At 36.4% G+C, this 23,460-nt stretch overlaps 1 protein-coding gene across 1 annotated transcript in view; it reads left to right on the forward strand.

The window, feature by feature from the left end:
- Nucleotides 1-23,460, forward strand: part of LOC106861576 (titin) — a 238,036-nt gene that overhangs the window by 107,914 nt on the left and 106,662 nt on the right. The window contains exons 143-173 of the mRNA XM_088167962.1: nt 54-137; nt 333-665; nt 1,290-1,364; nt 2,300-2,383; nt 2,839-2,919; nt 3,544-3,627; nt 4,307-4,390; nt 4,599-4,670; nt 5,561-5,641; nt 6,145-6,225; nt 6,429-6,539; nt 7,927-8,007; nt 9,399-9,482; nt 9,836-9,958; nt 10,729-12,228; nt 12,663-12,746; nt 14,176-14,259; nt 15,539-15,622; nt 15,876-15,986; nt 16,330-16,452; nt 16,766-16,849; nt 17,813-17,896; nt 18,931-19,014; nt 19,268-19,378; nt 19,553-19,765; nt 19,988-20,086; nt 20,335-20,418; nt 21,020-21,103; nt 21,592-21,690; nt 22,224-22,298; nt 23,224-23,304. Of these exons, the coding sequence (XP_088024088.1) occupies nt 54-137; nt 333-665; nt 1,290-1,364; nt 2,300-2,383; nt 2,839-2,919; nt 3,544-3,627; nt 4,307-4,390; nt 4,599-4,670; nt 5,561-5,641; nt 6,145-6,225; nt 6,429-6,539; nt 7,927-8,007; nt 9,399-9,482; nt 9,836-9,958; nt 10,729-12,228; nt 12,663-12,746; nt 14,176-14,259; nt 15,539-15,622; nt 15,876-15,986; nt 16,330-16,452; nt 16,766-16,849; nt 17,813-17,896; nt 18,931-19,014; nt 19,268-19,378; nt 19,553-19,765; nt 19,988-20,086; nt 20,335-20,418; nt 21,020-21,103; nt 21,592-21,690; nt 22,224-22,298; nt 23,224-23,304 (4,542 nt within the window). The remainder of the gene's footprint in view (nt 1-53; nt 138-332; nt 666-1,289; nt 1,365-2,299; nt 2,384-2,838; nt 2,920-3,543; nt 3,628-4,306; nt 4,391-4,598; nt 4,671-5,560; nt 5,642-6,144; nt 6,226-6,428; nt 6,540-7,926; nt 8,008-9,398; nt 9,483-9,835; nt 9,959-10,728; nt 12,229-12,662; nt 12,747-14,175; nt 14,260-15,538; nt 15,623-15,875; nt 15,987-16,329; nt 16,453-16,765; nt 16,850-17,812; nt 17,897-18,930; nt 19,015-19,267; nt 19,379-19,552; nt 19,766-19,987; nt 20,087-20,334; nt 20,419-21,019; nt 21,104-21,591; nt 21,691-22,223; nt 22,299-23,223; nt 23,305-23,460) is intronic.

Raw genomic sequence — 23,460 nt, forward strand, 5'->3', positions numbered from 1 at the left:
TCTAAGGTGATTTGGTGTTTTTTAATTACTAAACAAAATCTGTATCTTTAAAGTCACGGAGGTGCGTAAAAGAGCTGTGGCAGAAGAGAAAGTGCAAGCTGTTGTGCCCAAACCCAAAGAGCCAACACCAACCAAAGGTACAGATATATTTCTTCTTATTTCTAAAATCTTCTATAATATATATATTTTTTGAGAAGCATAGTTTTATGTATAATGTAACTTATGCTTGAGGTTATCATTCACATTCTCTGTTATTTGTCAATTATCCTGGCTAACTGTAAAAAAAAAAATTAAATCATTGTCAGGTAGTAACAATAATACTGTTTCTAAAGTGCCCGAAGTATCCAAGAAACTTGTACGGAAAGAAAAGGTCCCTGCTCCTGCACCTGTGGTGGAGAAGTATGAGTATGCCTATGAAGAATATGAGAAGTATGAGACATATGAAAGCATTGAAGAGTTTGAGAAGATTCAGGAAGCTGAAGAAATTGAGGCGTACGAAGAACCTGAAGAACCTGAGGGATATAAGAAATTTCTGGAACAGGAATATGAAGCAGAGGCTGAGGAAAAAGATGTCTATGAAAAGTATGAGTTTAAGGAGAAGGAAGAGATCTATGAGAAATATGAGGAGGTATATGAGGAGGCTTATGAGACCAAACCAGCTATAGGTAAATCAAGTGACGATTTCCTTGTTCTTATAGTGTGTTGAGTTTTCAGTTACTGCTTAAGCCTCCTTTGGGTTTTTATTTATATTTTGCCTTGTTTGTAGTCCTGTGTGTGTCTGTTGCTGGTAATGATAAATCAGTTCAGAGGTTGTCTCTGTCCTAGTCCTTCCTAAGGAATTCCCTTCAGTGTAAAACGGAGTCAGAGAGTTCCCTCTCTGACTGCCCAGGAGTGAAATAAGGGAGATATAACACAAGCAGAGAAAATGTTCATCTTCTGATGTAATTCAGCTTCAACTTGAATTACTTTTTATGCATTAATATTTAATTCTTTTGTCCAGTTTAGCTTGTTTGAGTTACAAAGGACTCATGTAGAGCGTTCCTTCCCATCATTTACATTTATGATCATAGGATCCCTCACACCAAACAGAAAGTGCATCTACAATGCACCAAAAAGATGTACATTGATATTTCTTATTTCATTACTCAAGAATTCTGAGATGACTGCTCACTTTTTTCTGCATAAATTATGAGATGGTTCCTCTACAAATGAGTGATTACTCTGCTTGCTGTCTTTATATCTGTTTCTTCCTAAGTAACTTATAATCCATAATGACATATTTTTTAAAGTGCCTGAGTTGCCCAAAAGACCTCTGCCAGAAGAAAAAGTACCTGCTCTTAAAAGAGAAGCTCCACCAGCTAAAGGTACATCATCCATCAGATAAATTTGAAAACACAGACTTCTGCATGAATCTCTGAATCCCCAAACCCAGTACTTTACCTATTCTGATTTGGCTGCTAGACTCTTAGCTTTCTTTTATAATACTATGAAAGACAGATTACTAAAAACCAAATTATTTCTTTAAGAAAACAAAAATCAAGCTAATTACTTCCTGGAGAAAAAGGGAATGAAGTTAGTATCTTAATTTAATTTATGCCATCACAACCTAAGTGGTATTTTAAAGCTAATCGTGGAAACTCTAGTTTCCTGCAGAATCCTAAAATACTAGAACTTTCTTTAACCTAATGATGTGCTGGAGTGTGTGCTATCTTAATAGGTATTCTCTGTATCAGCCTTTATGGAACAGAAGTGTCACAAATAGCAATTGACAGCGAGGGCTAGAGGAGTTACTGCACTAATCCAGAGTCCTGTAATTTTCTGTTCAGAGCACTAAATTTTCCAGAAATTCATTTTGTGCTAACTTTTGTAGTTATTTCTTATATGAATTGTCAGAATTAAATCAGTGGGAAAAAGTTGATTAGTTTGCTTGTTTGTTTTTACAGAAAAGCTTGGAGTTAGTTGATAGGAAATAGAAACCTTACTGTATTCCCAGTTACTATTAATTAGAGCTGATAGTACATGAAACCTAATTGTTAAGGCTTATCCCTATCCAAAATTTATCCAGCAGCAGCAGTGATTTTCTTTCACTGAATATTGAAACTCTAGCTGTGTTAGTCCTAGCAAAATAGTCCAGATAGGTGGCCTCTTTTTTATTACATGTATTTATGTATTTGAGAAATATTTTTGTGTTTTGCTAAGTTTTCTGACTCTTTGCATTGTTTTCTTTTTATTTAACTTCTATTCTTACGTAATACTCATACTGCAAACTTTCTTAAAAAAACTACCAATGTCTTTAAAGTGCCAGCAGTGCCGAAGAAACCTGTTCCAAAAGAAAAAGTACCACCTGCAATTCCTAAAAAGGAAGCGCCTCCACCAGCTAAAGGTATACTTCCTCTTCATTGTCCTTGTGAAACATAAACTCTGATTTCACTCTTTTGTCCTCATTATTTGTTGAGAAACGTGTGTGTATGTTTTATGTCCCCACAGGGGTTTTTTTTTCATCTGTTTTTCATTGCGTCTTTTTTGCCTGTTGGTTTCAAGTCATTTGTTGAAAACGTGTTAGAGTCACTTTAACAAATGTGTGTTCTGTCATTAACTTGCACATGAAAATAGTTCAGAAAGAAATAATATCTTTATTTCTACTGGAAAGGAATCTTCCAAGAATGTATTTTTTAATATGTTATCTTCTGTCTAATCTTCAAAATTAACATAAATGTTCTTTCAGGAAGGATTTAATTTTTTGATGTTTCAAGAATCTTCCTTGTTAGACTTGCTCTTCTTCTTTCTAACTTCTTTCAAGTAGCTTTGAAGGCCCTAAAAGTAAATTATATCTTAAAGGGCCAGATGATCTCAAAAGACCTGTCCCTGAAGAAAAGAAACCTACACGTACACCTGAAATAGAAGTTCCACCATTGAAAGGTAAAGGAGACTTTGATATGAGATTTTATGGAAAGGAAATCTTTGTGCCATTTTTCCCAGCTAACATCATTAAAAATTGTCATGTTCTTTACACCACTGCAAGTGTACCCAGTCTCTAAGTGGAGATTGAAATCTCATTGTTAAATCCCAAACTCTGGGGCAAACATTTCAGATATGTGCTAGACAGTAAATCACTGAATTATGAATGAAAACATGTTGAGAAGATATTGCTGCTTACACCACCAGTATCTAAAGCTCCAGTGCTTTTCTATTTATAATATAGTCGTGAATTTAGTTTAAACTGGGGTTTTGATACCAATACACAGGTTGTGATATTGGTGAAGAAGTAATAGGGCAAGAGCCAGTAATTTAAAGCTGTTCAAGCTGTTACACCAGAAGGAAGAGCATGGCAATGCAGTAAGGAAAGAAAATGGCTCTTTGTTGAGAGCTGAAACCATAAATTTCTTCATCGTTCCAAGAAGGCAGTTCTAGAACTTATCATATTTAATTAATTTAATTTTCAAGACCTCAAAACAACTTAGTTTTCTGGGTTTATTTCTGTTTGGGATAGTAAAAATTGAAAATTACTTTGAAGTTACTAAAAGAAAGCTAATATCTTTGAAGTTCCTGAGTTTCCTAAGAGAGCTGTCCTTGAAGAGAAAGTACCCACCATTATCCCTAGAGAAGAGGAGCCTCCTTTTTATGAAGGTACATCAATGACACATCTACCAAATAGTAAATTGCAGAGAATATATCAAGTCATGCTCTATATTGTTCCCTAAAATAGGAGATATTTTTAATTCTATTTAAAAGAAACCTATATCCATATATTTTAGACCATCTATGTCCACAAATTTAGATATAATTCATTATTATTAAAACTTTAAATTTAAAATGTTACATGAAATGTAAAAATGGAGCTTAGCATTTTAAAAATGCTATATTTTTTCCTCTAATAATGTGAAAAAGTTAATAAATAAGAGAGAAACTAAGTTTCTGATTCAGGAAGCACTTGAGTCACGCTGGAGCAAAGAAATGAACTTAAGTAGACTGGTTTAAGAGCCATCCTGAGCAACACCTAATTTTTGAGTTGCAATGGAGGTAGTTAACTCCAAATGAAGACATTCGAAATTCAGTTAAAAATTCTAATACACAGAACTCACAAACTAGAAAATAAAATTAAATATTTCTGTAAACATATGTTTTACTAATTGGGAATGGTAACTTCTAGCAGTAGGAAGTCAATAATCAGGCTGAAAAATGTTTAAATAACTTATGTTCAAACAGCTCTTTGTCCATATGCATTTCTGCATGTTTATATTTTGTCTTTCTACTTCTGTCTTGTAACTAATATTAAAATATGTAAAATAAACTAATATCTTTAAAGAACCTGAAGTTTATGAAGAAGTTCCAACGGAAGAAAAGATGCCTTTTATTACTCCTAGTGAACCAGAAGCTCCAGCAGCTAAAGGTAAACCAACTCTTCAAGCAATCTGTAAAGCAACACATTCCTACAAATTATTAATCTTCATCGTTCCATCTGTGTGCTAATCTTTTATTTTAGGTTTTCCTTCTAAGGTTTCATTATATGCTATGTGTCTGTCATTGCTTCTTTGCTACTTACACTTTGTGTATTATAATGTCCTTTAAAAAATGTAATATCTTTGAAGTATCTGCAGTGACAAAGAAAACTGTTCCACTTAAGAAAATACCTGTGGCTGTACCTGCAGAAGAAGCTCCTCCAGCTAAAGGTACATTACCTCCAAATTAACTCTCTAACCTCTTATGAAAGTGAGATACCAGCTTGCTTGTTTTCCTTAAACAACACAACTAGATGCTATAGACACTTTACAGTTATTTTTGCTTATTTATTTATTTGTTTGTTTGTTTTCTACAAGCAGTTGTTTAAACAGATTGATACATTCTGCATCAAGAATTTAAAATTTAGGAAGACTAAATTAGACACAGAAATTTAGTAGGCAGGCGATTCAGGGATTAGACAGGGATTAGTCATATTTTTTTCACTTCATGTCTCATGTTCTATTTCTCAAAATACTTTCCCTGATAACATATTGGAAAAATGTCTAAAAGGTTGTGAGAGAAGGTTATTTGCAAAAGGACTCTTTGCAGTCATATCAAGAGCTTAAAAAAAGGTCAGGATTAAGATATGACTTTAAATCAGGACAAAATAGAAAGCCACAAATTTTTTAATAGAAACATCATTTTGTAACACAATTCCAGAATTAGAGCTCTATACATGTTGGAAGCCTAATAATCAGTTAATTGGACTGGATTTTTGCCTTCCTTTTGTGGGTAATTTTTAAATTTCAGAAAATAAAACCTTTTTTAGTTCTGAAAGTCCTTGAACACACACGTACACATGTACACAAAAACATCCCACAAACGAACAAACAAAGACCCAAATATAAAAAAACCCTACTATCTTTTCAGACAAGAGCATATTCAGAACCATAAATACTAGGAGTTAAAAAAAATCAGATTCCAGAAGGTGAAGTTGTTGAATTTTATTCACATCTCAATACGATATATTTTTCCTATTGTTCTAGTCAATTTATTTTTTTACAAAACTGTATTACTTATTTCATAATGCAAATTTCTAAAATAAACCAATATTTTTAAGTTTCTGAAGTGCGAAAGAAAGCTGTCCACAAAGAAAAAATACTTCCTGCTGTACCTAAAGAAGAACCTTCACACTTGACAGGTATAAGAAATCTTAAGCATGATTTGAAGGATAAAAATATGTTTTCATATATAAATTATTTTGAGATTCTGTTTATCATGAACTAGAGTTTACTTAACAGCTTTGATTACTTGTAACAGTAAAAATTAATTTTAAAAATATCACCTGTAGTTGTTCTTAAAATTAAGTGCTACTTGAGATAAGTCCAAAGGGGAAAAAAATAAAGAAAAAGTGACAGAACTTGGATAGACAAGGCCTATCTCTGCACTCAAGGTAGTAGATCAGTTTAGGACACGTCACACATCTTTTTTCTGACAAACTGCAGAGATCAGGTCAGGGTAGAATATAAGGGGATTTTTCATCCCTTATTTGAAAGCATCCTAATTTCCACACAGATATAAAAAAGACCTATATCTTGTCAGAGAAGCTTGACTATTTAATTATATTTGTTATTTATCTAACATGGTCTTTTTTTCTGAAGATATCCTAAGTTAATTTAAGTGTTTGAACTAATATCTTTCAAGTACACGAAGTTTATGAGGAGATTCACATAGAAGAAGAAATTTCTACTGTTCATAGGAAAGAGGAGGCTCCAGCATCTAGAGGTATATGACTTCTTCATCACCTCTTCCTACAATTTGCTAAGTCTTAAACTCCGGGAAGATTAAATTATTCATTCTTGTGTTTTAGTCCTTGTTCAGCATAATTAATATTTGCATTAATTCTTTCGGTACCTTACTTCTATGAAAAACTTTAGATTTTTCATTACCTGTCTTTCTCTCACTAAATTGAACTAATATCTTTAAAGTGCCTGCAGCCATTAGGAAAGCTGTTCCAGAAGAAAAAGTACCTATTGCTATGCCTAAAAAACCAGAACCTACTCCTGTGCCTAAAAGACCAGAATCCCCACCGTCTAAAGGTACTTTGAGGGCCTGGTAGAACTGAGGTCTTTTGCTGATAAACATCTTTACTTTTTTACTGTTTCTTACATAGATTCTGATTTAATAGTCCATGGTCGACATGTCAGCTTTGTGGTGTTTATGTTGTATATGTCTTATTTTCTGTTTTCTGTTTCTCAAGTTGTGTTTAAGTCATAAAATCAAAATCAGTAAATAGCTTTCAGTGTCTGAATTGCCTTAAAAAAAGTATTCCTGAAGAAAAACTCTGCCTAAAAAGCCAGAAGCTTTCAAAGGTATAGGTCATCATGTTCCTTTATTCTTTTTCTACAAGTTTCTTCTGTCCTTTGTACTGTTGCTGTCAAAGCATTAAAAATTAGTTAAGTTTCCCTATTTATTCTATCCAAGAGTAACCCAGAAATTGTATCAGAAGCTAGTAAAAAGGACTAGAAATAATAAAACTCTAGCCATGTTAACATGCAGTGAGATTTACAGAACATTTTCACTTCATACAGTGAGTACAGCCTCGGAAATTTGATCATACTCTAGCAAGAAGTACATCCTATCCCTCTGTTTCACCTTGTTCATGTTAAACTTGGGGTCAATTGATTTCATTTTGAATGGAAATAGAATTTGCACAGAAACCAGCTGTTAAAATTCATTCAGGTATTTTAAAAGGCAGTCTGAACTAGCAGTTTGAGTGGCATTAAAAACTGCCAAGCCAATGGCAGCACAGCTTATCCCACCCCAGTCCTTATCACATAGTACTGCCAAGCATCAGTGAAGAACTGTTATGTGTGACATTTAAAAGGCATTTCATTGAAGTTCAACTTTTGCCATGACTTCTTTAGCTTCTTTTCATCTTTATGGGGAGCATAGTAAATCTAAAACTGCATGACAAAATATCCCAAGCAAAGTCACTTCCAACTTATTTTTTGCCAGAAGGGTAGAACCATGAAGACTTCTCAGAAGTTGTAGCTGTTATCAAAGCATCCTTATCCATCCACTTCTTTTGTGACATCCTTAAATATCTGTTTTGTCTTATGTCTCTGTATTGATTGTTTAATTTTTGTCATTTTTAACAGTTCACTAATATCTTTAAAGTGTACCAGGTACCTAAGAAATCAATAAATATTGTTATACCTAAAAATGCAAGACTAACACTACGTAAAGCTTATATGTCAATAATAGTCTTTTGGAGGAGGAGGAGATTTTTCTTTTGAGCATAAGAGTTTATAGCAAAACTCATTATCAAAATCCTATTAGTATGCAATATTGTACAACACTTTTTTGCATGACATATCTCTTTTTACATTTCTTTCTGATATGCTTCTTGTGATACTTTCTTCTTTACAATGTACATATTTTAAATGATTTCATTTTAAAAAATGAATGCTGTTTTCTTTAAAGTGCCAGAGGTGCCCAAGAAAATTCCAGAAGAGAAAGTGCCCACTGCTGTCCCTAAAAAACCAGAACCACCACCAGCCAAAGGTATGTTGCACTACCAAAAACTAAAATTGGGAAGAGGAAATGAAGCTCTATCTTGATTATGCAGATGAGTTACCTGATTGCTTGTTTGTGTTTTCCTGTTACTTTTACTTTCTGTGCCCATATAATTCTATATATGTTACTATGTTTAAAATTCTTCTCTTTTGAATCATAGCTGTAATCTGTACCAGTGTGTTAGAAAGGTTGATGTGGCTGAGCAGAAGTGAGATTGACACTTGATAATAGCAGAAATCTTAGGAGAAGAGGAGAAAAGAGGGTCTCTGTGATGTGAAATAGTCCTGACTGACAATGAAAAACTAGCCCCAAAGGAGAGCATAGAATGAGTGACAGAGATGTCTAATACAGAAGAAAAACTTGTGTGCATAGACAAAAAATTGATACCAAGAAGTCATCGCATCGTGTGACAAGGAATAAAAAAAGGACAATGTCCGTCAAAGAGAGATTTGGGAGATGTTTGAATAAAATGGGAAAATAATCTGATGTAGAAGAAGAAATTCCAGAAGGTGTTTCTGAGGTGTTTTCCTGAGACTTTACAGGGAAATAAAATAACTTCAAGACAATAAATAACTCAAATCAGAGGATTTATTAAGAACCTTGGCAATTTCTACTGAAAAGTTTTGAACATAACTGTAAAACTCTGTATAATAACTGAAAATAATCTCTTTCCTAAAGGGCCTGAAGGACCCAAGGAAGTAGATGTTGAACAAAAAAAATCAAAATTGCTATGCCTAAAACCTCATAAGTTATACCAGCTTAAGATACTTGACATTATGACAAAAGTGCAGAATAAAAAAAAATTCTTTTCTTGCTGTAACAATATAGAATACCATATTCAAGATTTCTGTTAGCATTTTCTTCTCTTGTCAAAGGTTTTTCGAGTGAGCAAATGTTTTGAGTGAAAAAATAGATCTTTCTGGTTGTTGTTTTCAGTCAGAGTGATCTGCTCTTATGCTTTAGTGTTGTTTATTAAATTCTAACAGTATAAAGTTATTGATATTTTTGGAGTGTCTTAGGTATCAAAGGAACTGGTCCCAGAAGAGGTTTCAGTTAAAGTATCAAAGAAATGAGAATGTCCAGAGACTAAAATAATTGTATGTAAGGAGAGAAAACCCCTTAATTTTCTAGGGTACCATTTTAATATCACGGTAATTTACTTTTACTCTTAATGTCTTATATTTTTGTTGTTTCATTTGTAGTTTTTGCATTTGCATCTGCCTCAGTAATGCAGCAGAGAGAATTTTCTCTAGGGAAAGGAGACATTACATATTCATATCCAAAACCACTCATTTCATAAATCACCCTCAGATTTACTTTTTCTTAATGTCTGAGCACTGCAGACATACATAAATAAAATTAACTGCATTTTTTTTAAGTGCCTGAGGTGCCCAAGAAAATGATTTCAGAAGAAAAAATACACATTGAAGCTCCTAAAAAACCAGAACCTCCACCACCCAAAGGTATATGTTCAATAATAATAAGACTGCACACAAATTTTAATCTGTTTGTCTAAATATTATCTTTCTTACATTTGTGTTAGCAGCTTTTTTTGTATACTTTATATAATATTTCTATAAGTGTTACAGACTGTGTGATCTTCTTCCTTTTTGAATAGCTCCCAGTAAGAGTGTCTACTAACAGTGTGTGTAAAGCAATATGGTGGGGGGAGAAAAACAACCAAATGGTTTATAAGGGTGGGCTTTTTTCTGAAGCTGTTAGGTATTTTTTATTATTATTATTTTGGATCTATTATTGTCTTTTAAATTCCTATTCTTCAAATTCCTGGAATTAAAACAAACAAATATCTTTAAAGAACCTGAGGTGCCGAAGAAAGTTGTTCCAGAAAAGAAAATACCCGTGCAAAAAATACCTGAACCTGTGGTTGTCCCAGAACCAGAGGCTGCACCTGAAGAACCAGAACTCCCACCAAAGGAAGGTAAATCTCAACACTAATAAAATAACAAAAGCAATGTTTTTCCTCTTTTCTCTAGTACTGTAATTATCCAAGCCTTCTGTTTCCTGAAATTCTAAATTATGCTTGTTCTATTTATCTACATATATGTGTGAAACAGACACACATGGTTATTTTTGAAAAAATAGTGGCAAATCTTGGATGTCTGAATTACCTGTATGTTATTCTTTCTATTATTTTACTTCCATTCTTCATATTATTTTTGCATATTCTTACTATTCTACCTGTTTGGGTTCATGAAAACCATCACAGCTAATAGCTTAAAATTTATAATAGAAGGAAGAAAAGTACCCATTCTAGTAGCTAAGAGCAGAAGTTATCAATTTAATTGAAAAGCCAGAAGCTCCACCAAGAAAAACTAGATGCCAGCACTGCTGTTTCTTGAAAGAATCTTCAGCTTATTGCCTCCAATGGAATTAATATCTTTTGTCTTGTCCATTCTGTTGACAATTATAGTGGCTTTTACTTATATCTTAAGTTGTATTATTAGTGCATGTGTGTATTTCCATATGGGTGCATGAGTTTTGTGAGGTGGAGTGTGTGTGTGTTTCTTGAGAGAAAAGCCAAAATGTTCTATACTCATCATTGAAAAGAGCAGCATAAATGACCAATACCCGTTATGTTTTAATATTTTCATTACAACTGTCTTTTTATGTTTTATGGTTGGCTTAATTTTGGTATGATTGTCAGTGCAGTTGTAAAATTTAGAACTAATATCTTTTATGTACATAAAGCAACCAAGACAACTTTGCCAGAAAAGAAAGTACCTGTTCCAGTTTCTCGAGAACCAAAGTCCATTGCAGGACACGCAAAACCAAAGCCTCAAGAAGTGGAACCACAAGAACCAGAAGTGGCTGGAGTGGCCCTAAAACTAAAGCCTGTAAAGGCAGCTCAAAAACTAGAGCATGTTGAAGAGCCTGAGACTGTTTTGACTCGCCAGAGATCAGAATCTATTGTTTTGACACACCAAAAATCAGTATCTATTGGGACACAAACAGGGCACATAAAAACAGAGCCTGAGAAACCAGAGTTCGTTCTGGTACCTGAGGAACCCAAGCTTGATGTGGCATCCCAAAAGCTGAAACATGATGTGAGGCTCCCAAAACAGAAGCCTGTTGTGGAGTCCCAAAAGCTAGCACATGTAGTGCTTGAGAAACAAGAGGTTTTTGTGGTAGCTGAGGAACCCAAGCCTGATGTAGAACCCCAAAAACTAAAACATGGCGTGATGCCCCCAAAACAGAAGCCTCTTGTGGAATCCCAAAAACTAGCACATGTAGTGGTTGAGAAGCAAGAATTTGTTGTGGTACCTGAGGAACCCAAGCCTGATGTAGAACCCCAAAAACTAAAATATGGTGTGATGCCCCCAAAACAGAAGCCTCTTGTGGAATCCCAAAAACTTGAACACGTTGTGGTGGTTGAGAAGCAAGAATTTGTTGTGGTACCTGAGGAACCCAAGCCTGATGTAGAACCCCAAAAACTAAAATATGGTGTGATGCCCCCAAAACAGAAGCCTCTTGTGGAATCCCAAAAACTTGAACACGTTGTGGTGGTTGAGAAGCAAGAATTTGTTGTGGTACCTGAGGAACCCAAGCCTGATGTAGAACCCCAAAAACTAAAATATGGTGTGATGCCCCCAAAACAGAAGCCTCTTGTGGAATCCCAAAAACTAGCACATGTAGTGGTTGAGAAGCAAGAATTTGTTGTGGTACCTGAGGAACCCAAGCCTGATGTAGAACCCCAAAAACTAAAATATGGTGTGATGCCCCCAGAACAAAAGCCAGCTCTGAAATCCCAGAAACCAGAACCATTTATGGCCCCTAAGGAATATGAGCTTATAGTAGTGTCTGAGGAGTCAGAGACAGTTGAATTAACTCAAAAATCAAAGCGTGTTGTAGTACCTCCCAAAACAAAACATTTTGTGCAGTCCCAAAAAACAGAGTTTGTAGCAGCTGAAGAAACAGAGTTTGCTACAGAGTTCCAGAAGTCAACGCCTACTGCAGTGTCCAGAAAATCAAAGCCTTTTGTGCCAGAACCTGTTATGGTGTCTGCAGAATCAGAAACCATTTCAGCACCCCAAAACCTAGAGCCTTCCACACCACATCGAAAACCAAAGCCTGAAGTGGCATCCAAAGAACCAGAGCAGGCTTTGGCAGCAGAGGAACCACCACCAGCCAAGCTGGCCGAAAAGGAAGAGCATGTTGCTGCTAAAAAGAGAGCAGCTGCACAGCCTAAAGGTATCTCTTGTGCATAGGATCTCTTTTCCTTCCCTTGAGTATGTTGTTTCACTGCTCATTTTAAAGCTTAATACACATAACTAATAGATACTAATATCTTCAAAGAACAAGTAATGACCAAAAAGCTGTCCCAAACAAGAAAATTTCTCTAGCTGTTCCCGAAAAACCAAAACCTACATCAGTCAAAGCTATGTGTTATCATGAATACATGACAATCACTCTGAATCTTCTTTTAAGTATTAATTTAACCTCTTCTTTCTGTCTGTCGTTTTTGATCTGTTTTAAATGATGCTTGCTAAACAAATCACACTGAGTATGAGTGTGTGCATAATTGTTACTTCAAAATGTGTCTGTTGTCCTCTGTGTTTCAGTCTCTGTATTTAATACTGAGTTTTATTGTAACTGTAAAATGAAATTTACTAATATCTTTGAAGTGCCTGAGATGGCTGAGAGGACTGCTCCAGAGAAGAAAGTGCCCCCTGCTCTGTCTAAAAAAACAGAAGCTTCACTTCCTAAAGGTACATGTCACCACTATTAACATCATAAGAAAGGGTGTTGTTTGCTTTTTAGGGTTATTTTAAATGAATCTCAGTTTAAATTGAACTTTCACTGTATACTCTGATATCAAAAATGTGGGAGAGATGTGCCAAATATGAATGGCTGTGCAGGGATGTGAAATGTTTCCTCAACTGAAACCATCTAAACGTTTGTTATACTGGATTCATGTCATATCAAGCAGATATGATAAACTCCTGTCTACCAAAAAAAAGCCAAAATCATATAGATGCAAGAGAAGGAGCTCATAAGTTGTTCACATTATTAGTAGGAATGGCTTCATACATGGTTTAGTGGGACTGGGCAGTGTTATATTTACAGTTAGATTTGATGATCCTAAATTTTTTTTCCAACCTAGTTGATTCTATGAGGAAAGACAAAATAGACAGAAACTAATGGTTTCAGCAGAGAGTAGCAGTTTTAGTACATAGAGCAAAATAATCACAATTATCTCTCTATATCTGTATAACAGAGCAGAATATTTTCTTTAAACTGTTAATTATAATTTGTCTATATATTGGTCATACATAACTATTTTCAACTATGGGATTTGCAAAGTTGTTTCTTTGTATGAATAGCATTGAAGAGCTGTAAAGTTAGTGCAAGCATGTAATAGAGTGAACCTTTAAATTATAATTTACAATTGAAGTACAAAAAAATTACTAAAGACCCACTAAACCAAAAACACTATACGTTGATGCAGTGATGCATAATTTCCTTTCCTTTAGAGCTACCAAGCTCTGGCCAGAGAAAATCTTCCCTCTGCCATCAGATTCTCTCCATCTCAAATACAATGACATTCCTCAAGTACCACCTCAAAGTGATGATATAATTATTCAAGTAATTGAAATTAATGTATGAGGAAATATTTATAAACAACATCTAGTGATTAGAAGGAATGCCAGGAGAGGACAGAGGGAAAATATGAGAAGTTAAAGAAGAGAGGAAACGTGCAAAGACAGAAAAAGAACAATGAAGCCAACTTGAAGGACAAAAATAGTAATAGTAAAGTGGCAAATAAAATTATGACAGTGACTGCCTAAACCAGCATAAACAGAGCAAAGTAGTCATGATTTATGAAACATGGCCAGTACACAAATACACTAGGATTGCACAAATAAATCTCTGATCATCTGTTACTAAGAAGCCAGATATATTTTCTACGTGTCTACCCTGACCAAGAAACAAAGACCACACACAGAGTTCCCATCTCCTGTGTGATGTGTTGGACACCCTGGTCATTCCACAGGTTGGAAGCAAAGCAGAGCTGATGACTGAATGAAACCACAGCACTTTCTCAAAAAAGATTGCTTGCATTTTCTACGGGTTGTCTTATTGTCACATAGCCATGTGCAGTGCCCACAAAACTAAAATACACTAATATCTTTGAAGTTCCCAAGGTGCCCAAGAAAGGTGCTCTGGAAGAGCCTACACCTGTAACTGTGCCCAAAAAGCCAGAACCCGCAGCAGTTCGAGGTACCTGTCACTGTGCATCAGTCCAAATGAGACTGTCCTTACTGTCGTACATGTTATTTCTGATGTCTGTTGTTGTTCTGTTCATTGGTGATTCCCTGAAATTCATCCAGTGTAGAAATTCTACCATTAGAATGGGAAAGAGCTTTCTAATTAAGATTTTTAATGTAAACTTCTGTCATTATAATTTTTCCAAGGATCTCAAGTACTATAATTTTTTTAATCAGAAATGTTTTTGTTTAACCAGTATGAACTGGCAAGCCTGTCCTATTGTGCAGTGGTAACTACCAGGCACAGTCATGATACTGCAATACTAAAAACAGGAAAAAAACACTACCAAAAAACTGATCACTTTAGTGAAAATAAACAGGAAAGACAGGTTTAATGGACTGTGAAGGAACTGAAGTTACTAGGGGAAAAGAAGTCCCAAAGTAAAAAGAGGAACGTACCTAGACAGGACAATAGTATTTTAAGACTTAGACATAAAGACTTACAGCCCAAATAACAAATAATCCAAAAATTTAATTAATACAATATTTAATCAAATGTGCAGTCAATCAGGACATACCTGTCTTCTGAACATAACTTCATAGGGACACAAGAAATTTGGTTCCTCAAATCTGCAATTGCATTGCACTGCACATAGTTACTGCATACAAGAGCACTGATCTGTAGTTGTGCATCACAGTTCTGCATCACACTTGCAGACTTGTTGTTGTGCACACTTACCATCACCAAATGCAATGTGTAATTAACAGGATTATGGAAGCACTGTAACCTAACTCAAAAGCCGCTCATATACGCTGCAAAAGAGTTGAAAAAATAGAAGAGAAATACAAGAGAGTGGTAATAATAATAAAGTAATAATGATGGGATTTCTGCTCCCTGCCCTGTTTGTGCCCGAGCTGCTGAATGCAAAGCTCCAGCAGATTCATGAGGAATGGTAACAGATAAGACCTGGGCTGAGCTTGCTCCCAGACAAAAGACTGATCCCAGCAGGGCTGAGAATGAAAGGCTCTCCTCTAAGGCAGGAAAGGCTGCTCAGTACCCAAATTCCCACCTCACCCTCAAGCCCATGCACAGCCAGCAGTTCTCTCTCAGAGCCTACCTGGCATCTGCTCTGTGCCTGTACCCTGGGGTCTGTGTGTGTGAGCCTGTGAGAGAGAGACGTTGATGCTGTGAGACCACTTTGGTTACGTTCATGAGTGCATCTCCAGTCTGCATTTCACTGTGCATCCTCGTGCTGTATGTACAAAACTGACTGCCACTAATATCTTTGAAGCACCCGAGGTGCCCCGGAAGGCTACTCGTGAGGAAAAAATACCCGTGCCCACTGCCAAAGCACCAGAGGTTCCAGCACCCAGAGGTACCTGTCTTCATGGATAACTTAACAAAGCACACCCTGAATCTTCTTCTCCTTCTTCTTGTCCTACCCTCTCCCGGCCTCTGTTGCCTGGCTGAGACTGCCAAGGCTGTGTGTGCTGGGACAAGGGTGCTGTGTGGTGTGTGAGCTTCGAGCTGCCTGCTGTGATGTCCTGTGTCTGTGTCACCCTGCTTGTTGTTCCTGCCTGCCACGTCTCCTCAACCATGTAAAATGAAATGCACTAATATCTTTGAAGTGCCTGAGATGCCTGAGGCTGAGGTCGTGGAAGAGGAAGAAGAGGTGGAAGCAGCAGAAGAGGTGGCAGCAGTAGCTGAGCCTGGAGAGCCAGACGTCTCTCCAGCTGAAGGTATAGGGTGGTGTTCTGAAGGAGCCTGCCATGCTCTCCACATTGCTGCAGTGCTCAGTGTTCTTTGCCCCCCTGCACTCTGTGGGGAGGAGTGAGAGCACCTTTTTGTCATTTTGTAACTCTGTGTCCCTGCACACTGCCCACAAGAGAGGGTGGGGTTTTCCCCCATCAATAATCCCATTCTTGGGCTCTTTGTAATGAGCCCACGTTGAGCAGGAGTGATTGGCTGAAGAGGACACCCTGGTAGTCTGTCAAGGGTTTACTTTCCTCCTTTCTTGCTTTGTCTTCTGCCTGTTTGCTGGCCTTAAGCTCAGTCAAGTAAACGGATCTAATTTCTTTAAAGTGCCTGAGGTGATTGAGGCGGAAGAGGTAGAAGAGGTGCCTGAGGTCGTTCCCCCAAAGCCTGTGGCTGTGCCCAAGAAACCTGTGGCTGTGCCCAAGAAACCAGAGCCTCCACAAGCTAAAGGTACATCTTCTGGAGAGAGGTGTTTTTATTTTACTGTAATGATTAATATTTTCATTTGTTATGCCTTCTTTTGTGTAAGATTTATTTGTTCTTGTATTGATTAATATTTTCATTTGTTATCCCTTCTTTTGTATAAGATTTGTTGTTTGTCCTTGACTCTTAACTTCTGCTGTCCCTATCTTTACACTTGACTAACCAACCAGTCACTAGAGGGACGTTACAGTGCTTAGAAATATCTAAACTCTTTCATTGAGTGTTATGATCTTTCCTACTAATTTAACTGTGAAATTAAGATGAAATAATATCTTTAAAGTGCTCAAGGTGCCCAAGAAAGCTGCCCCACAAGAAAAGACGCCCGTTGCAGCACCCAAACAACCAGAACTACCACCAGCCAAAGGTACAGGCCACTATAAGTATCATCATTTAAAAAAAAAAAAAAATGCTCTTCTGGAATTCAGTTTAACTAATTTTTTGATTGTGACCTATTGGAGAGAGGTGCCTAAGAAATACAAAGTGCAATGTGGAGTGTCAAAAACATGGCAGAAAAACTAGATTTCATTCCTTGAAAAATATCTCTAGCTTACTGAACTTTTAGTAAAGTTTAAGAATTAACATTTACTGACTGTTTAGTTTAAACAGAATAGCATGTTTTTCTGAAGAGCCTGAAAATAAGTCTTTTAAGTTTAAAGAACAAAAAATTGCATCCCTGAAATTTTTAATATATGAGAGCAGCAGAATAAGTTCTCTTAAACCTCTTTAAAAGTAATGTAATGCCAATGTACATGAGGAATTTTTGCTAGCAAAGGACTGGATATATCTAGTGATTATTAACACATTAATAGATCAAATAAGAGAAGAGAGAAGTAAAGTATATATATTTCTACAGTAGAATTTAAATGGAAGGAACTGTGGAACATAGAAATTTAAGAGGAGGTGTAAAGAATGGAAATAATTGATAGGGGAAAAAAAGGATGATGATGATAAATGAAATGCTATTTCTTAAAAAAAAAAAAAAGATAAAATAACAAAGTAGTCATGATTTATGAAACATGGCCAGTACACAAATACACTAGGATTGCACAAATAAATCTCTGATCATCTGTTACTAAGAAGCCAGATATATATTTTCTACATGTCCACCCTGACCAAGAAACAAAGACCACACACAGAGTTCCCATCTCCTGTGTGATGTGTTGGACACCCTGGTCATTCCACAGGTTGGAAGCAAAGCAGAGCTGATGACTGAATGAAACCACAGCACTTTCTCAAAAAAGATTGCTTGCATTTTCTACGGGTTGTCTTATTGTCACATAGCCATGTGCAGTGCCCACAAAACTAAAATACACTAATATCTTTGAAGTTCCCAAGGTGCCCAAGAAAGGTGCTCTGGAAGAGCCTACACCTGTAACTGTGCCCAAAAAGCCAGAACCCGCAGCAGTTCGAGGTACCTGTCACTGTGCATCAGTCCAAATGAGACTGTCCTTACTGTCGTACATGTTATTTCTGATGTCTGTTGTTGTTCTGTTCATTGGTGACTTCCTGAAACATCCACATTCTGTGCTGTGTATCAGTTAGGAATTTGAAAATGTTGTATTTTGTATAAACAACTCAAAATATATTTTGATTTTACTATATTGGTATCTTATTCTGAATAAGTAGATACCAGAACGCTGTATTTTAGCAATTAATCATGAGTTTTTCATATGGCTGCCCAAATTTATTATTTAAATAGACAAGTGTCTGCACAGCTTTTCTGGCAGACTCAGGTAGTGTATATAATAGACATAAATCTTTTGAAATGAAAATTCAGTTTTTCCTCAGCATTGCAAAAGTGCAGTAAGAAGTGGCAGCATAGAAAGTTTTAAAGAAACTGCTTACACTTTTAGGGTTTATAATAAAAAGGAATCATTATAAAATCCATTGCATTGTACAGGCTGTGGAAGCTGCAACAATGAAATGAAAATTGAAGCAAGACAGGTACTTAGGATAAGAAAATAAGTCAAAAAAAAGGAGAAAAGCAGAAGAATGGATGTACAGAAGGACGAAAATAGGGAAAAATGAGAAAATATCTCCTGTGTTCCTCATCCTGTCACTACCCAAACTGCTGAACACAAAGCTCCAGCAGATTCATGAGGAATGGTAACAGATAAGACCAGGGCTGAGCTTGCTCCCAGACAAAAGACTGATCCCAGCAGGGCTGAGAATGAAAGGCTCTCCTCTAAGGCAGGAAAGGCTGCTCAGTACCCAAATTCCCACCTCACCTTCAAGCCCATGCACAGCCAGCAGTTCTCTTTCAGAGCCTACCTGGCATCTGCTCTGTGCCTGTACCCTGGGGTCTGTGTGTGTGAGCCTGTGAGAGAGAGAGGTTGATGCTGTGAGACCACTTTGGTTACGTTCATGAGTGCATCTCCAGTCTGCATTTCACTGTGCATCCTCGTGCTGTATGTACAAAACTGACTGCCACTAATATCTTTGAAGCACCCGAGGTGCCCCGGAAGGCTACTCGTGAGGAAAAAATACCCGTGCCCACTGCCAAAGCACCAGAGGTTCCAGCACCCAGAGGTACCTGTCTTCATGGATAACTTAACAAAGCACACCCTGAATCTTCTTCTCCTTCTTCTTGTCCTATCCTCTCCCGGCCTCTGTTGCCTGGCTGAGACTGCCAAGGCTGTGTGTGCTGGGACAAGGGTGCTGTGTGGTGTGTGAGCTTCGAGCTGCCTGCTGTGATGTCCTGTGTCTGTGTCACCCTGCTTGTTGTTCCTGCCTGCCACGTCTCCTCAACCATGTAAAATGAAATGCACTAATATCTTTGAAGTGCCTGAGATGCCTGAGGCTGAGGTCGTGGAAGAGGAAGAAGAGGTGGAAGCAGCAGAAGAGGTGGCAGCAGTAGCTGAGCCTGGAGAGCCAGACGTCTCTCCAGCTGAAGGTATAGGGTGGTGTTCTGAAGGAGCCTGCCATGCTCTCCACATTGCTGCAGTGCTCAGTGTTCTTTGCCCCTCTGCACTCTGTGGGGAGGAGTGAGAGCACCTTTTTGTCATTTTGAATCTCTATGTGCATGACCTTAAGCTCAGTCAAGTAAAGGCATCTAATATCTTTAAAGTGCCTGAGGTGGAAGAGGCAGAAGAGGAGGTGCCAATGGTCATTCCTCAAAAGCCTGTGGCTGTGCCCAAGAAACCTGTGGCTGTACCCAAGAAACCTGTGGCTGTACCCAAGAAACCTGTGGCTGTACCCAAGAAACCAGAGCCTGTTGCTGCGCCAAAAGGACCAGAACCCATGCCTGTCCTTAGAAAACATAAAGTTCCTTCAGTTAAAGGTAGATACATCAGTGACTGAGCATCTCCCTATCTCTATACTCTGAATAACTTTCCCCTTATTTAACTGACATATGCATTGCCAAATGAATAATTTGCTGCTTAAATTTATTCTTCTTCATGTCTTATATTCCCTCCTCTTTTAGTCATTGCACTTTTCACTATTATGTGTATATATGTTTCTTATTATTCACAAAAATGAAAATTTACTAATATCTTTAAAGAAACTGAAGTGCAAGAGAGAACCATCCCAGAAGAGAAAGTGCCTCTTCCAACACCTAAAAAGTTACAATTAGAAAAGCCAGAGCTTCCTCCAACCAAAGGTACATATTGCCAGGAGGCATCTCCTTAGAAGAAATCTTTTCTGTGTTCTCTCTTTTCTTTGTTCATAACTGAGTCTATAAAATTTGTCAGTTGGCTCTAGCCTACCTTGAGAAAGACTGGAGCACAGTCTTTCATGGTTATGGCCACTGTGCTGTGATTCTGTGTGTGCTAGATGTCCTTGTCTTTTTATGTTTTATATGTACATGTATATACACAAAAATAAAAGAATCTTAATATTTTTTTTAAGTGTCTGAGGTACCCAAGAAACCTGTCTCAGAGGAGAAAGTACCTGTTGCTATTCCTAAAATGCCTGAATCACTACCAAGTGAAGGTTTGTGCCACCATAGATTTTACTCTAAGAACAATCCTTTATCCTGTTCTTCTGAGTATAAGCTTTAAAGTAGACATTTTCCTTTTACTCCCATTGTGATGTCTGTAAGTTGTTCACTTCATATTTTAGATTATTCTAGTCAATATTTCTTGTATCTGTTAGTATATCTCACTATTTGGAAGTAAAATATATGTTTCTGCACAGGATATGTCTATTTTTAAGATAATATTAAATTCCCACTAAATTGGAGTCTCTCAAAAGTTAGTATTTGTGTTGCTGTTATAATCTTAAATTAATTGAGAGCATTGACATTTTTATTCTTTCCTGTTTCAATGACTCATCCACAAATTTAATGTTTAGTTTTTATTGTATATATATAAAATTCTGTCCTTCACACAATCCTCACCCACGCTTAGAAAGAAATCAGTTTTCAAAATCTTGCATTACTGGAAAGGTAACAGATACTGAGTGACTACTTATCCTAATATGTATTTGTCTGTGTCTGTTGAAGTAGATTTGCTTTTAGTTATATCTGTATAATTGTTCACATGAAACAGTCTTATAATTGAAAACTTACACCGGTTGTCAATATTCTTTAAAGAATATGAAATCATAAAGGAGATTGAGACTGAAGAAGCAGAAGAAATTGCAGTTGTAGAAGTTGAAGAAGCTTTACCTGTTGAAGGTATACAAAGTTCTTCCCTAGAGGCTGTCACACATCTTTCATTATCATCATGTGCAGATTTTTCTTCCTCTCTCATTTTTCACACATGTGCCTGTGTGTTGTAGGTCACCTCTACATTGTAGATTCTATGATTCTTCCATTGTTGTTTTCTGGAAATTACTTCTGATCATTTAATTCTAAGTACAACCTGAAGATTATTTAAAATACTTTCATTTTGTTTCTTGTCCACAAGTGTCTTCCCATCATTTGGTTTTCTACCTTTGTTCTTGTGTTATTAACATGCTTTTTTAAGTCATCTTGGATGTTTGTATTGTGTGCATGCTTTGAAACAGTAACCTAAGGCTCTTTCATGCTCCCATTTAATTCAATTACATTTTTTCACTGCTTCACTGGAAATGGAAAATGGTGGTCTTTAGGTTTGTACATTACTCTTTACATAACTACCATAGTAGGAAATTTATTCTAAATCTACCTAATGTTATTTAAAGTGCCACAACCTGAAAAGAAGATCCCTGAAAAGCGAAAACCACCACCACCACCACCTGCTCCAACAGAAGATATTAAACTGGCAAAAGATCTACTTAAAGGTATAATCATCTCAAGGCATAAATAATGGTGGAAACTCAATCTTTTAAAATTATACTGATGAACCTTGAAAAGCATGCTTTTAGACTATAATTTTGTGTCTTTTTTTATTTCTTTTCTAATATACTATACTTTAATGGTGCGCCTCACTAATGCTCAATCCATCATGAATTTTTTATCAGAATTTATATGGATTCTTTTCAGTAGTTCCTGGAAAAAAACATTAAAACCATTTTAATCAAGTTAACACATTCTTCTATCCTTAACATAATTCTCTCTTTAACATATTCTTACCAATGAAAAGAATCCCCAGCAATAATTTGCTGGTGTTATATGAACACGGGTTTCAGATCAATTGTGCTTCCTACAGACCATCTGACTTTTTCAAAACAGTTAATCAGCAAGGATCTTAGCTTTGCAGCTTTTGTCCTTCTTTTCCATCAGTACTATTAATGAGGTGTTTGGATTTTTTAGAAAACTCCTTTCTTTTTGGAGTCTAATATGTGTTGTAAAATTCAATTAATTTTCTTTAAAGCTCCTGAGGCAAGGAAGAAAGCTGTGGCTGCAAAACCTGTTGAGCCTCCGAAATTGGAACCCCCACCTGCAAAAGGTACCTAGCTAATATAAGAATCTAGCTTAAAATAAACCTCTCATGAGCCCAAAGTTGTAGTTCTCAGTATCTTCTTGCTTTATTTGCTCAAATATACCAAAACACTTGTTGTCTATGTTTGATTATGCTCTGCATGCGTCCCCATCTTGGGCGTATATGTTTGTGTTATATTTATGTCCACTTTAATCACCCATCATGTGATGCAAGAGATAGAAACATAGAAGAGTGAAAGAGTTTTTATGAGTTTTATCACTTGTGTAGGTGCTCACTTTGGTTTTCTGCTTGGCTAGAAATAAAAAATAAAATACTCTTTACATGTATGCACCATTGTTCCAACATACTTAGTTTATTTTTTTTCTGAAATGTAACTTATTTTTGTGAGAAGACAATTTCTAGAGATGGGAATGAATAATATATTGAGCAAGCCATTTCACATGTATGCCTTCATATTATTCAAATGTACTGGAGTTTAAGATAAACTAAGAAGCAAAGCAGCAGTGGACATTATTTCTTAATGCTTTTCCAAGTTTAGAGATTAAAGTGGATCCTTATGAATATCACAGACAGGCAGCTCATCTGAATAGATATGTAACATAAGCCTAGTGAAGGAAAGTGAAAGGAAATAAAAATGTTACAATGATGATGATGATTCTTGAATACATAGCCTTTATAGTTTTCTCAAACCATACTTCTGTTGATTTGTATGAAAGCTTTTTCTTTATACATTAACTTAGATGACAGCTGTATGCAAATTACACAGAAAATATATTAAAACTATTGGCTTCAATAGCAACAGTTTTACCTTTGATTTTAATATTCAGTAGTGGACTAGTATTTGATTTGTGTGTTTGGACATGCTAGTTGTTGGTTAACTCCTACTGCTGTTATGAACCTGTAATAAAATCTGGAATAATATTCTTTTAAGTGCCTGGACTTGTAAAGAAACCTCGCAAAGTAATTCCTGAGCCTACTCCTCCACCAAAAGAAGAAGTTGTTTTGAAAAGAGGTACAGTAACTTGGCTCTGTTGTTAAAAACCCAGCATTTTAACAGCATATTCCCTTAAGTGAAATTGTTTCATGTGTGTGGTATGGAACAGTGCATGATCAAATAGTATCTGATTTCTATTTCTTGGGAAAAGCAGATGTCGTTGCAGAGAGGAGG

The sequence above is a fragment of the Sturnus vulgaris genome, chromosome 7 (assembly GCF_052056855.1).
Source record: "Sturnus vulgaris isolate bStuVul1 chromosome 7, bStuVul1.hap1, whole genome shotgun sequence".
Lineage (NCBI taxonomy): Eukaryota > Metazoa > Chordata > Aves > Passeriformes > Sturnidae > Sturnus > Sturnus vulgaris.